The following is a 14,117-nucleotide window of genomic DNA, read 5'->3' as shown; positions in this document are numbered from 1 at the left end:
CATTGCACAACACCATCCTTGAATTCCATGCATGTTTGGAGTGCTGAATTTTTCTTCCTTTTTCAATTCAAACCCAAACTATTAATGATCATGAGGTGTTCTTTATTTTCTCTGCATCCCATTTGAATCCATTACAAGAACAAAAATATTTTGGCTTTTTATTGGAAAAAAAATTAAAGCACTTAGGTGCATAATTTTTTTAAATTTCTTTTATCTCAATTAAAAGAACTAATTGAGATATTTTAATTGGTGCGATTTTTTTTTTTAAAGTATGTACGGTTTTAATTAGCTACGTGAAAGTGTTGTATTGACCAAACTAAACTCTTGTTTGGTTTCTTAATCTCTTGTTTAGGGATGAAGTTTCCTTTTGTGTGTTGTTTTTTGAATCTATAATATCACATGTTATCGTCTCGAAAAATTATCAGGAATTACACAGACAATAACATTAATTTATTTGGTACGATGACTCCATTTTCTTGTCAACCCACGTGACATGAGAACTTAGAATCCAAGGAAACACATAGTACTTTATTTATTCTTTTTGAATTATTCAGTATTTATATTAAATGCAATTGCCCCACACACATCTAATCATGTTTTCTTGCCTTAGTCTGCAAAAATAAATTAAGGTTTTGTACAAGTGATTCTCATCTCTATGAAATGATGAATGGACCTACCATGAGAATTGTTTAGAAGCTAGATGACCCATTTTAGAATTAAAGAAATAAAAATAAAAAACATATCCCGAATTCGCAAGAATTATATTTTCTCCGAAAAATAAATAAGTACGACAGGCCCTGCGTGTTTTTGTTTTCAAGAAATAGAAACATTAAAGTTGTTAATAAACTCTCTAAAACATACTAAGAAATAGAGATGATGGAAATAAAGGCAAGGGCAGGAGAGCATGTCCTTACGCAAAGGTTCTGAGCAGGGCCGGCTTTTAGCTAAGTCAAACGAGGCCGTCGATTTAAGCCCCGAACTTTGGCTCAAAATTAAGGCTCCAGATAGAAATAACAACGTATGTGTGTAATATATGTTCAATATAGCACTTACATAACAGATGGCATAGCTAATCCGGTAGAAAAACTTAATTTTTCTATCCAATTAGTACATGATTCAAGTCCTAGAAGGCCTCGCTTTTCCTTATGAGTTTTTTTTTCCCTCACAATTTCTTCTTAGGCTCTGAGAATCTTAGAGCCAGCCCTAATTCCAAGGTAGGTGGCCTACCAATGAAAGGGAGATAACATCCAACGGGGCATCACATTTTTTGTATAGCCTAAGGTAGAGTGGTAGAAAAAGAAGATGCTACGATAATCTTGTTTATTTTTATAAAAAATATGCAAAAAATGTGTCCCACCCACCCAATGTGATGCTGACCCTGATTGTCCAAAAAATTAGGCGGGATGAAGGTTTTTCCCACTCGAATTGAAAATCCGAAGTGGGCAAAAAAATTCCGATGTTAGAAAAAAAATTCCAATAGAGGGGAGAGAAGGGAATCAAATGTTTGAAAACTCCATTATATCCCGAGTTTGGACTAAAAAAAGTGAAATGATTTTTTTTGTAAATATTTTTATTTTGGTTAAAACACAAAAGAACCCATCGTATTTGCTTAATTTTTGTCCTTTGTACATATATTCAAATTTAGTTTATATTAATTGTTTCGGTTTATTTGGTCGAGAAGAGTTGCAAAATAAAATTTAGACAAAATACTAGAGAACGGTTCACAAAGGATGAAGAAAAATGATCAATAATGAAGAAAGCTAAATCAAGACCGATCAAACTCTAGAAGGCGGATCACCCAAAAAAAACCTCTAGATGGTTTGCGGTTTGCCGAAAGACTTATAGCCCAATGATATTTCCTGATCCTCCCTCGGAGGAGTCCTTGTAGACTAAGGGCTTGTTTGATAACCTAAATTCAGCACTTAGTACTGAATCAATTAAGTAATAAGTGATTCAGTAGGTTTGATAACCACATTTCATATTACTTAACAAATTAAGTACCACTTAAAATATAAGCTAAAAAGTTGAAAAAAATTAAGTAGCTTTGAGCTACTTAATTCTGGCTGAATTTTTGTGTACTTACATTCAACCGTCATACCACCACCACAACCACTTCCACCAACACCTCCACCACTCCACCACCTCCACCACTCCACCACCACCACCTCCACTACCACCACTCCTCCTCCACCACATCACCACCACCACCACTCCCTCCACTACCACCACCACCACCACATCACCACCACCAACTCCACCACCACCACCACCACCACCACCACCACCACCCCCGCCACTCCCCCACCACTACCATCACTACACCACCACCACCACTCCTCCACCACCACCACCACTTCCTCCACTACCACCACCACCACCACGACCTTCACCACTCCACCACCACCACCACCACTCCACCACTACCATCATTACACCACCACACACCACCGCTCCTACCACCACCTCCACCACTCCACCACCATCACCACCACCGCCACTCCACCACCACTACCATCACTACTCCACCACCACCACTACCAGCACTCCTACTACCTCCACCACTCCCCCACCACCACTCCACCACCATTACCAAAAGTATATTGTGACCGTTAGTAAATTAAGATAGAATTGGAACAAAATTAATTCATCATTTTTTAATTCAGTACTTAATATATTTATCAAACAGCTTTTCAGCTTAAAAATTTCAGCATTCAGTTTCCAGTACTTAATTTTTCAGCTTTCAGTTTCAGTTTTCAGTTTTATCAAACAGCCCCTAACTTACTAACTTAGCGCTATTGTGTGGCTCTAATTTATTCTGAAGGCGGTCTTACTAAATTACTCTTGACTTATTCTGAAGGGGATCCGCTCTCGCCTTATTTGTTTATATTGGTGGCTCAAGCTTTCTCGGATGGGTTAGAGGAATTTGCTTCTCATGACATTTGCAGAGGTATCTCGGTAAGTTCTTGTTCCCCTCGTGTTTCCCATTTAATGTTTGCGGATGATTGTTTTATTTTTATGGAGCATAATGTGGATCATGCATGGTGTCTGGATACGTGATGTCTATAATTAGAGTATGGAGAGCTTCTCATTTGGGTTTTGATTTTTCGAAAGGAAGTCCAGTTGGTTTTAATGAATGGTTTAGTCATTGGCTCAAAGAAGCTCCCGACAAGGAGTTGATCCAGGACTCCATTCTCGTTATGTGGTCGATTTGGTGTGCGCGTAATGATGTGTTATTTAAAGGAGCTAATGTAGATATTGATAATGTTTTACACTCTTTTTCAGGCCTTATGAGTGTTTTCAGGTCTTCTCAAAGGAATAGTGTGGTGAGGTGTAGAAACGTCAACGAAGGGGGTGCTATGAGCCAGCCCCTTAGCTTTTATTATTCAAAGCCTGGGTTTGGGGAGAATTATACAGGTTGGGTTACGCTTGTCACGGACGGGACTTGGTTAGTTGAGTCTCATAAAGGGGCTGCGGCTTGGGTACTGGAATCAAGTGACGAGGACTCGCCGTATCAGTGTGAACAATGCAGGGCTTTATCTGCTTTCTTTTGTGGAGATTCGAGCAGATTTGATGGTGTTACATTAGGCACTCGGACAGAAAATGGATAGTATTTGCATGAAGACAGATTGTGCAGTGTTTGTCCAAGGGCTTGTAGATCGGCAGAGTGCCCCTTATGATGTTCAAGCTGTTCTTTCTGATTTCTGTTCTTTGTGTTCTAAGTTTAGTGCTGTAAAAGTTGTTAAAGTTTGTAGACTAGACGTTAAAGCTGCCCATGTTAAAGCTAGGGCGGCATTAATGCGTTTGTAAAGTTATGTTTCGTCTATATGCAGTTTATCTTTGGTCAAAAAAAAAAAAAAAAAAAAGAACATTGAACTCTCCTGATACCATTTTTCTGAAAAATTCAACCTACAACTTAGCCTCTCGTTTAACATAAAAAAGAAAAGATACTCGACAAAAGAACGAAAAAGTGTAGCCGACAAGATACCAACCGCACATAAAAGTGGATTCAAGCTTAATGTAACAGAACGAGATTCTAATGGAATCGGATAATACGAGATAACTAAAAGAAGACAATTGCCGGGTCACCAGAAACTCACGAGCAGAACAGCATGAAGAACGAAAGGTTAATCAGATCAGACATAAAGCAGCGGATGCAAAGATAATCACAAGAAAGAGTAGCATTTTCAATTAGCATTCTGCTGCTGCTTCTTTTTCTCTCTTCGATCGGGCTATTCTGCTGCTTTTTAAAGTACAAAGTAACCCATATCGTGAATCGGTATGATAACAGTTTATACGATCGAACCTACTTTGCTGTCACACGTGAAATAACACCCAAATGAAGAAAACGTTATTCCTCAAGCAGGAATAGAAGCTGCTCTGATTCCGAATATATGTGTAGTTATGTACACCAATATAGTTCAAATGAAACCAAGATAAGTTAACTCAGCTTTTTCGGGAGTAGCCGAGCTAAAATACAAGTCAACAGTCAGATATATGTTCTAAAATTTTGTGTCTCGCTGCCAGTGTACTGAGTAACACGGGTACACTCAATTTCCAAGCTGTAGCTATATGCTTCAGCAGTCGTTTATTAACAGAGTTGGAGAGGACACCACATTACTGAACTGGCTCTTGAAGGGGACTCATTGGAGGTCCTAGTGGTGGTGCAAGTCCCACTGGTATTGCAAACTCCAAACCCCTGCGTTGCACTCCCTGTATCACGAAGGCAACTTCTGCTGCAGCTGCTGCTTCTGCTTCCTGATTTACCAAAATACACGAAGTAAACAAATGATCGAGGTAGAGTGGATAAATCCAGAGTCAAATCGGATACGATGTCTCTTCCTCCAGCGTCTGTATCAGCTTGTTGCTTGTTAGACACTTACATATACAGGTTTGTCCTCATATTGTGATGTCAAACACATGATATGACTGGATACCAAGAGAAAAACCAGGACAAGTATGACAAATGATATCTGTTTCATTTATATTTTAATGATGAAAATTAACAGAATGTTTGCAATTATCTTTGGGGTTTGGGTAAATAGGCACCACCAAACTAAGATGGGTGTAGCTAACAATACTGGAAGAAGAGTACAAGACCACCATATCGTTGTAAGCAAAGTTCAAGATAAGAGATAAACCAAGTAAAAGCCGAAAAATATAATGCTTTTTAATGTTATTGGTCATAGATAATAATTTGTCATTACATGATTGCGGAAGATAGGTGGCCAAATTGGTATCTAGAAATTGCACCATGCCGTAGTATATGGACACCATCTCTCCACCCACAACTATTCAGTCAATAGCTTTTCTGGAGAGATGTTTCTCTTTTCTTTGAAATGATAAGACTTCTGGCATGCCAGTGGTGAGTCCATATAAGTTCCCTCACAGTGTACAGCTTACAGCATCCACTCCAACCAAGCGTGAGTCTTTTGTGTAGCAACAGCATAATTTGGTTTTGCAAATTCGTAGATACCAAGCTTATTAGAAAATTGTAACATTTCGTTTGTGAAGCTTACGACTCAAGAATCAGTTTTTGGTGAGCTTAAATTTAATATCTGTACATATCTATGATAGTCGATAAATTTCATAGAAAAGGCATTAAGGGATGCCACCAACATACAAAAGAAAGACCAAGGACGAAAGACAATGCACATTCAAAAGCCTAAAACCAATGAAAGGAAACCCCCCTGTACTTGTACGCCACGTTGAACTCCAAAAAAATCTATCATATTGTGAAATTGGTCAAGAGTCAAGAGTTGGATTCCATTCCCTCGACTCCCAACTATGCTAACTAGAAAAGGAAACAACTCTTAAGCCTAAACATAGGCAAATCCACTCAATCAAAATATCTCATATTCCTCTCTCTCCAAAAAAGCCACATCAAGTAAAGCGGGATCAAAATCCAATGCTTCTGTCTTCTACCCACTCTAGCCCCGAATCATATATGAATTTATTCTACCACCAAAAACCCACATGTCCCACCATGCAACTGTAGCCTGTAGCTCCCTCGCAACCGGACAGTGAATAAGCAAGAGCCCACTAATCCCCATCTCTCAAGCACAAACATTATCGATTACCAATAAACTTCCTACGCCAAATAAAATTATCTATGACAAGTGAAAATTAAAGAATCTTGTCTTTAGCCACACACCATGCGAAGAAAGGAACCTTCGTTGGAGCATGAGTGCATCCAATGGCTTTACAAGAAAAGTATATATTAGTACCTCCAACCAAGACTTGGCAAAAATATTTCACCCGAAAAGACCCATTTGCCACCAGAATTCACCTCAAGGAATCTCCCCCACCCCCAAGCCCTGCATGTCAAATAACCTGCCAAAAAGGGCCACCAACTCGTCCAACTCCAAATCCTGCACCTCCCCCATCCATCTTAAGATAATCCGCCCATTGCAAAATATAAGGATGAACATCACTCAACCTCTCATCACCACACAAAACATGCTCCCAAAATTTCACCCTCGTCCCCTTCCTTACCTTCATTCTAGTGTACCTAGAAAACTCACCCTTTTCTTATACCCTTCCAAAGCCCCACTCCATGCACCAAACGAACCTACTGCAAATGCATGTGGGCATCTCTAGCATGTATACACAATACACGTAACCAAACATTTCAGAACTCAAATAACAAACACAACCACCACTGGTCTAAATTCCAACGATTCATCAATGGCCAGCAAAATTGTTACTGGTTGTAAATTCGATTAGTTATGCAAGCAACAACTGTTTTACTACCACATATGGTCAACTGCCTGTCAGTACTTTGGAAATCAAACACATGTACCCTTCTATGCAACGTGTCTCCAGTTTCATTTTCCAACATGAAGAGAAGCATTTAGTTGTTCCTGCAACCACCCCTAATGATCTTATCAAAATGTTTTCAGAAGTTTCTCCACTAACCTGTCTCTGCTTGCGACGCTGCCATATACCGATAGCCCAGATGATAATGTAGCATGGGAGAAGAAAACCAGCAGCCCGCAGCACTAACAGCTGTCCAGAGTGAACAACTCTATGTATTAGTGCAACCACAGAAAACATATAGTAGGGCCAAACATACTAGAAACTCCACTTACAGAGATAAAGGTGGAAGCATCATCATCATCCTCACCATTGCTGATGGTTAGAGAATGCCTCAAGAGTAGAAGAGCCATTAACTGCCAGTAAACAAACATAATTTGAAACAAAAGTACAAAACACATGTAGGAGAAGACACTGAATAGCTGCACCCATAGCATTCCTTCCTACTGGCCAACTAATAATGAACCCCTTCATCGCCATTTTTGCATGATACAAATGATAAATACGAAATAAGAATTATTAGTGTCCATCTTTACTAATGGACATGAGACGGTTACAAGAGCTTACAATCAGAGCGGCAAAACGGTAAAATGCAGATCCACTTGCATTGGCATCATAGTCATCGTATTCAGTTGCTAGAAGATGTCGTTCTGCTGTTGCCATAGCCAAGAGTCGTGGGTCATGCAAGTCCAAAGGACTACCAGAGATTGTCCAAACCCCACTGTGAGGAAAAAAAGGCATCAAACATGGAAACGGGTGATTAGTCAAAGTTCCAACATTTCTGCAGAGAACTAACAATAGTAAACAATCGATTTGACCCATTAGTCAAGACAAATTAGCAGTTCTCAAACCAATATAGAATGGAGGGACAAAGTAAAGAGAGTCAAAAAAGCATACATGCCTTGTGGTAAAAAAAGTTCAGATTGTCAAGAAATATCTGCGTGCAAGATATATGCAGCATAGAAAAGGAAAAAAAGGAAGGGAAATAACCTAAATATAAAGCATCAAGAGAAGCTAGACGTGACACAAATTGCAAGTAGGTTAGACAGAGTTATCTAAAATAGTATAGAGACAGCCGGACAGGTATCAAGGACCAGTGAGTGCACCAACAAGGAGTGATTTGACTGGACCACAGGAAGTGGAAGGGCAAACATGAGAGAAATATTGTGCTCTCACACAGACAAAAAATTCAAATGGTGATCCCCGGCACACAGAGAACATTTCCAATTACGCTGAACCTGGTGCGGTCCGTGTGGATATGTGTTACTTTCCGTTTTCATCAATGCGAACATGGTGAACCTCCTAATTGATGGTTTCTAGCTTCTTCTACAGCACTAAGCATTCTCATAGAAAGTTATTAATCAGCCATCAAACTTGTTGTTTCTCAACCAAGAATGGTTTCTTAAACACAACTGCATTCACAATTGACTGGCTTAATGTCAAAGACGGTGTATATCTTCAATAATAATAAAACACAACAGTTAATCCACAACAGTATGAGCTTAAACTTGCCTGATATCAATGGTAATATCTTCTGAACAAGGAACAGGTGGAGGGGCAGTATAACCAGGTTGGTACGGCTGTATGTCAGAAAAACGTAATCAGAAACTACAGAAAAACACCACATCTTACAAGTTGCATTGACCCAACATATGTTACAAAGCACGACTGTATTCCTTATAGAAAAACAGAGAATTTTCTAAAGGAGACAAATTAGTAAAGACAATTAGTGCAATTCACTAAAAGAAACAACCTGAAGCAGTTATCCAAAAGAAACAAATTAGTGAAGACCAAGTGTGTGATTTACCAACAGAACCAAGCTGAAGCACTTCCTTTTCTTTTCTTGCAAAATGGTAGGGGAAATGATTGACATAATTGCAAAGCAATCAAAAAATGGGGAAAGAAGAAAAAGGAATCAAAACAAGGGATTCATGCTTCCTAACCAACTACAACGGTTTCAAGCATGCATACACTTACATGGGCAACGAATTTTCGTAGCTGCTATAAGGGTTTGTCAACAGATTTTTACTTGTGTTTTTACTGAAAAACTTTTGCCATTGCCCATCATACCACGGTCACCTTATGAATGGCCCTGACAAGTTTATAACAACGCTAGTTTTTCAACCACCAAAGAAAAATAGTTTTGAATGTAAACAAACTGTCATTTACCAGTCATATTAACAGAATTAAATCCACTGCAGCACAATAAACAAGTAAATAAAGAGGACATGAAGATAGCAATACCTGGTGACAGATCTCACAAGTTATATCTCCTTTCTCATCGCACCATCGCTGGACACACTTCCTGTGTGCAAACTGGACAATGCAAAGTTATTAGCCGTTGATCTAAGATAAACATACCCAAAGACAACATAAACAAACATTTGAAACTTTAGGACACTTGCAAAAGGAGTTTATAGGAGGTTGTGCCAACCGTGAATGAATTACATGGCATTGGATGGAGGGGATCATCTTATGCCAGGCCTCCCATTGGGAAAAAAATGCCCCTCCCTTGCTCGTCGGGTACAAAAAGCAAGTTGAAGAAATACAATTTTGTTACATCAAAAAAAAATAAAAAAATTACTAAAGTCGACTATGTGAGCAGATCTAGACATATCCACTGTTGATATTAAGAATCCATGAAAACAAGAATGAAGGTATCTAATCCAACTTTGGGTTAGAACAAAAATGTTCAAATAGAATGTCATTAAGGGGTGGCCAAAGCTATGTCAGTCAAATTGAAATATGCCTGACCATCTTTGTCAACTGATGTTGTACGTGTAAAAGGGATGTAGAGACGGTTGATCACTCCTCATCCACTGCTTGGTAGCATGGGAGCTTTGGGCTTTGGTGTTTTCTTCGTTTGGGTTGCAATGGGCTATTTCAAGGAATATCATGGAACTTCTAATTGTGTGGAGAGGTGCTAGGGTGGGGAAAAGAACAAAGCATGTCAAATATGGTGGGAGAGAAACATGAGATGTTTTGAAGGGGTGGAAAAGCCTTTATTTAGAATAAAAAGCTTTTTGGTTAATAGCTTGTATAGTTGGGACAAGGGGGAATGTAATCCTTCTCTTGACCAATTCATAAATTGGTTTGATTTTTTCCATTCTCTTGGTAGTGTATAGGGCCTTTTTGTTTGTGGCCTTCTTTTGTATCTCAGTGGCATTCCCTTAATACCTTGTTTCTAATATATTTAATTCCTCATCAAAAAAAATTGAAAGATGCCTAATGAGTGAAGAAAGAGTATCCTAGTACCTATGTAGAAGAATAAAGGGGATAATAAAAGTTGCAATAATAATAGAGGTATTAAATTGATGAGCCATATAATTAAGTTGTGGGAAATAGTATCGGAGAATCAGTTTGAATTTATGCCTTGTAGATGAAATATACTTGTTAAGGAGATTAGTAAAAAAATGCACAGAGAAAAAGAAGGATCTTCACATGGTTTTCACAGACTTAGAAAAAGCCTATGATAAGGTGCCTAGAGATGCTATATGGTGAGTCTTAGAGAGAAAGAGTGTGATAAAAGGGAACATTGATGTGGTTAAGGGCATGTATGAAGGTGGATGTCGCCATTTGTGTTTGTACCCTAAACAGTATGCTGATGCATGTGCATGCTACCAATTAACATAGGAGTTAGTCTATAAGTTGAATGGAAGATATTGTCGATGAAACCACTTAGAAGGTTCCGCTCACTCCAACAAATACCAAGACCGCATGCATCATCCATTAACTTTCCTTGTAAAGTTTCAGATTTATCCAAATTATCACCAAGAAAAGGTTATCTACTTGTGAGTTCCCCAAACAGACCTATCAATCAAGTGAAAATTGGGACCACCACATAGAGCAGATTAGGTGCCGAATAATTCTTAAAATTAATCAAGTTTTAAAAGCAGGAAAACAAGGTACAAAATTGAAAAAGAAGTATGAGTATAATGTGATGTAGGCATCTCCAGCCTTAACCTTGTAAAACAGCTAGGCTATTACAATTTACAGCAACCTGTACACATACCAAAATCAGATGCTAAATGGTTCTTGCAGTATAATGTCCACTGAAAGCCCTCATGAGTACAAAAGGAAAAGGAGGAACATAACATCTTTTTTTGAAGAGTTTTCAGTGGTCATGCCCATAGAAGAATTCACACATAGCCATTGACATTCAAAGCTAAAAAAAGTTAAAACTCCTGGTGAGACTGAAATTACACATTACAGAGTACATGGCGACCCACAAATTGAGGATCTAAAAACTTCAGGACAAGATACCTTCAAACTGCCATTACAAGCACAAGGGATCTCAAGATTTTGGAAGCTATCCTCCTCTTGGCAAATGCGGCACTCCACCATCTGAATAAGCGGTTCTTCTTCATCAACTCCACCATGTTCCTCTACATCCTTCATATCAATTGAGGTGGAAGGATTGGGCATGTCATGGCAAGAACCCCCACCAGATGATTTTGGGGCCTCCACCCCTTGCAGTGTTTGGAATGATTCAGGTGAAATGAGGCGGTCAACACACAAAACCATATGGTCTCCCATCACTATTCTAGACCAAAAGAAACCCTGATCACCAAAAACCATTAATGAGCCCATTTAAAATCAAACAATTTATATAGTCACGAGTCACAACAATGAACCGCATCTCAAATAATACCTTAAGAAGATCTTTGAAAAATTATAGGTTAATTACAACAACAACAATAACAGAACCCATGTAGTCCCCAATCATTGGGGGTATGGACGGGGGAGGATTGGAGACAGATCTAACCTTTGGCAATATGCACAAAGTGGCTGCTCTCGGCCCCCTATACCTGTTTTGCTGCAGAACCATGCCCCCAAATCAAAGCCAAAAATCATAGGTTAATTACTTAAATAAAATTTAACATAGGGAAAGAAAGCCCTTAAAACATTGCAAAAGGCTCTCTTTCATACTGAACAGGACAATTAGGAGAAAAAGTGGGAAACCTAATATCCAAAGGTATTGTCTCCTCTTATCATAGAACCGGTGAGACCTTGTACATCCTCTCACTAATCATCTCTTTGAGGGACGAGGGTACCCGTAAATGTAGGTCTTCTTCTGGGTAGTAAAGGTAAGCCCTACCCAGATTGTTCTCACGGTGCCCGCCACATTCAACAGCTCAGGTGTAGCCTGTGGGGGGTGCTCACCCGCGAAAGTGGAGTGGAGCTATAATTCAATTTCATTGCTCTTTCTTTGGGCTCTATCCTACCAGCCTAACAAGAGAAATCAACCATATCCAAATACTTCTCTTCCTTCTTCAATATTTGTTCTTATCTCTTCCCTTTCTCGCCTACCAAACATAGTCCAAGGAAGCCAAATGTTGGTTATAGTGCGTGTTTGTGAGATTTTTTTTTGCAGATTATGAGATTCTAGCTTTTCAAAATTAGTTTAGAGTGTTTGCCAGAAAATTCTAGATAACAGATTCTCGGATTCGACAGACTCAGAAAAGCTAAAAAAAGAATGAAATTCTCAAAATCCAAAAGCTAGGTTTGGGTAGCTTTTGGGATTCCGCAACACAAATTCTAAAAAAGGAATGAAGTTCTCATAATTTTGCAGCTACAACAACACATTTCTCAACTTCTACTAAAATCCTAAATCTAAAATTTGTAGCAGAATCTGAAGCTACAATCTAAAATCTATATCCATAGTTATTGCAAACACGCCCGCATAGGCTCGTTTATGTGAATACATCTTTCAATCCTGAAAACTGAACAGATCCATCTTTTCACTTGCACCCTCCCAAACTGTCAGGTTGGGGGAAATCCAAACAAATCTCGCTACCAAGAAACAACCAGAAAATATCTGAGGAATAACAGATATTCCGATCAAAATTAAACCTGAAATAGCCCGGAAAATTCAACTTTGTCTATGCGGTGCAGATAAGAACAAAATAAAGAACCAAAAAAACGCAAATGTGGACAATTAGACACGAATTCTTACCGAAGAAACAACCAATTTTGAAACGCGTTCAAAACAATCCAATCTAAAGCAGTACCTGAAAAATGCAATCAATGAATCGCGTTTACGAGGGGGTGTTGAAAGAGTCTTGAGAAAGTCGCGACCGTCTTTTTCTTGGAAATCACGTTTGTGGTGGGTTGGAGAATTGGGGTCTATGATTCGCTCGGATTTGTGTTTCCATGAATATAGGGAGGCTCGGATAGACCGTTGACGAGGCTTTGATACGTAGGCTCGGTAACGTCCGCTTTGTGTCAGAATTTGCTTAGTGGTAGTTCAAATAGCAACAATTCTACTGCGTACACTCCTACCGAACACTTCCTGACCACACTCCTCTCACATATATATCAACTCCACACATCTAATTATGAGATGAGCTCCACACGTATGCGAAAATGGTGTAGTCGAGAGCAATCGATAGGAGTGTTCAAACAGTATGATTTTGGAGACAAATAGATATACATAAATCCGGACACACCTGCCTTTATAAATTGCACATAAAGATCTCCTGAAACCATGCATTGTTTCAGAAAAACCACCTAATTTTTTTTTTTAGAATAATACTTTAATTATCATATTTCGAGTATCATATAAAGTATCACATATAAATTGATAGAATGTGCATCATAAAGCGAAACATATTCTTCTAGCAATGCATATTTGATGCGTATAGTATTCAAAATGTGATCACCGTGATATAGCTCTCTTTTCCGTAACTGGCTTTCCGTGATTTTCCACTTGTTTTGTCCACTTTACACCTTTAGTGGGCCAAAACAACATGCATATTGGGCCTAGCAAGTTAGCAGCCCAAAGCGTTGGGTGATTGAGCCTAGACTTGGGTAACAGGTCGTGTCGGGTCGTGTTCGTGTCGTGTTAGTCGGGTTCGTGTCACAAATCACCCAACCCGAACCCAACCCATTTAGAATTCGTGTTTCTCGAGTCGTGTCATTTTCGTGTTTCGTGTCAGAAATGCTCAACCCTAACCCGTTAACTTCGTGTCGTGTTATCGTGTCTGTTGCCCAACTCTATATAGAATTACAGATATACCATATATTATGTATATACGTTCGTGTTAATGGGTGACACAGATTAGTAACCGTGTTAATCGTGTCAATTTCGTGTCTCGCGTGTTCAACCCGAATCCAACCCATTTAGAATTCGTGTTCTCGAGTCGTGTCATTTTCGTGTTTCGTGTCAGAAATGTTCAACCCTAACGCGCTAACTTCGTGTCCGGTTCGTGTCGTGTTATTGTGTCTCGTGTCCGTTGCTCAGCTCTAATTGAGCCATCCCGGATATGTTGGGCCAGCATGCTGATAATGGGTGCATGGCTTGT

The 14,117-nt window shown here is 39.1% G+C and overlaps 1 protein-coding gene across 3 annotated transcripts; it reads right to left on the bottom strand.

Annotated features, from left to right (window-relative positions):
* Window positions 1-4,337: 4,337 nt before the first annotated feature.
* LOC131310967 (uncharacterized) lies at window positions 4,338-13,042 on the bottom strand. 3 transcript variants are annotated; one of them, XM_058338250.1, is made up of 9 exons: window positions 12,825-13,042; window positions 11,579-11,629; window positions 11,077-11,373; window positions 9,058-9,129; window positions 8,326-8,393; window positions 7,381-7,534; window positions 7,089-7,169; window positions 6,916-7,005; window positions 4,338-4,755 (listed from the first exon to the last, which is right to left on the bottom strand). In XM_058338250.1, exons 3-9 carry the CDS (start codon window positions 11,347-11,349, stop codon window positions 4,615-4,617), a joined length of 879 nt encoding a protein of 292 aa, XP_058194233.1. In that variant the 5' UTR covers window positions 11,350-11,373; window positions 11,579-11,629; window positions 12,825-13,042; the 3' UTR covers window positions 4,338-4,614. The 3 variants fall into 3 exon arrangements, with proteins under 3 accessions (XP_058194233.1, XP_058194232.1, XP_058194234.1); XM_058338249.1 differs by lacking the exon at window positions 11,579-11,629 and having other exon boundaries at window positions 12,825-13,041; XM_058338251.1 differs by lacking the exons at window positions 11,579-11,629; window positions 12,825-13,042 and adding an exon at window positions 11,465-11,489.
* Window positions 13,043-14,117: the final 1,075 nt, after the last annotated feature.

This window comes from Rhododendron vialii, chromosome 12a (genome assembly GCF_030253575.1).
Source record: "Rhododendron vialii isolate Sample 1 chromosome 12a, ASM3025357v1".
Classification (NCBI taxonomy): Eukaryota; Viridiplantae; Streptophyta; class Magnoliopsida; order Ericales; family Ericaceae; genus Rhododendron; species Rhododendron vialii.
The sequence above is the reverse complement of the archived record's forward strand: the minus strand, read 5'-3'. Positions and strand labels throughout refer to the sequence as shown.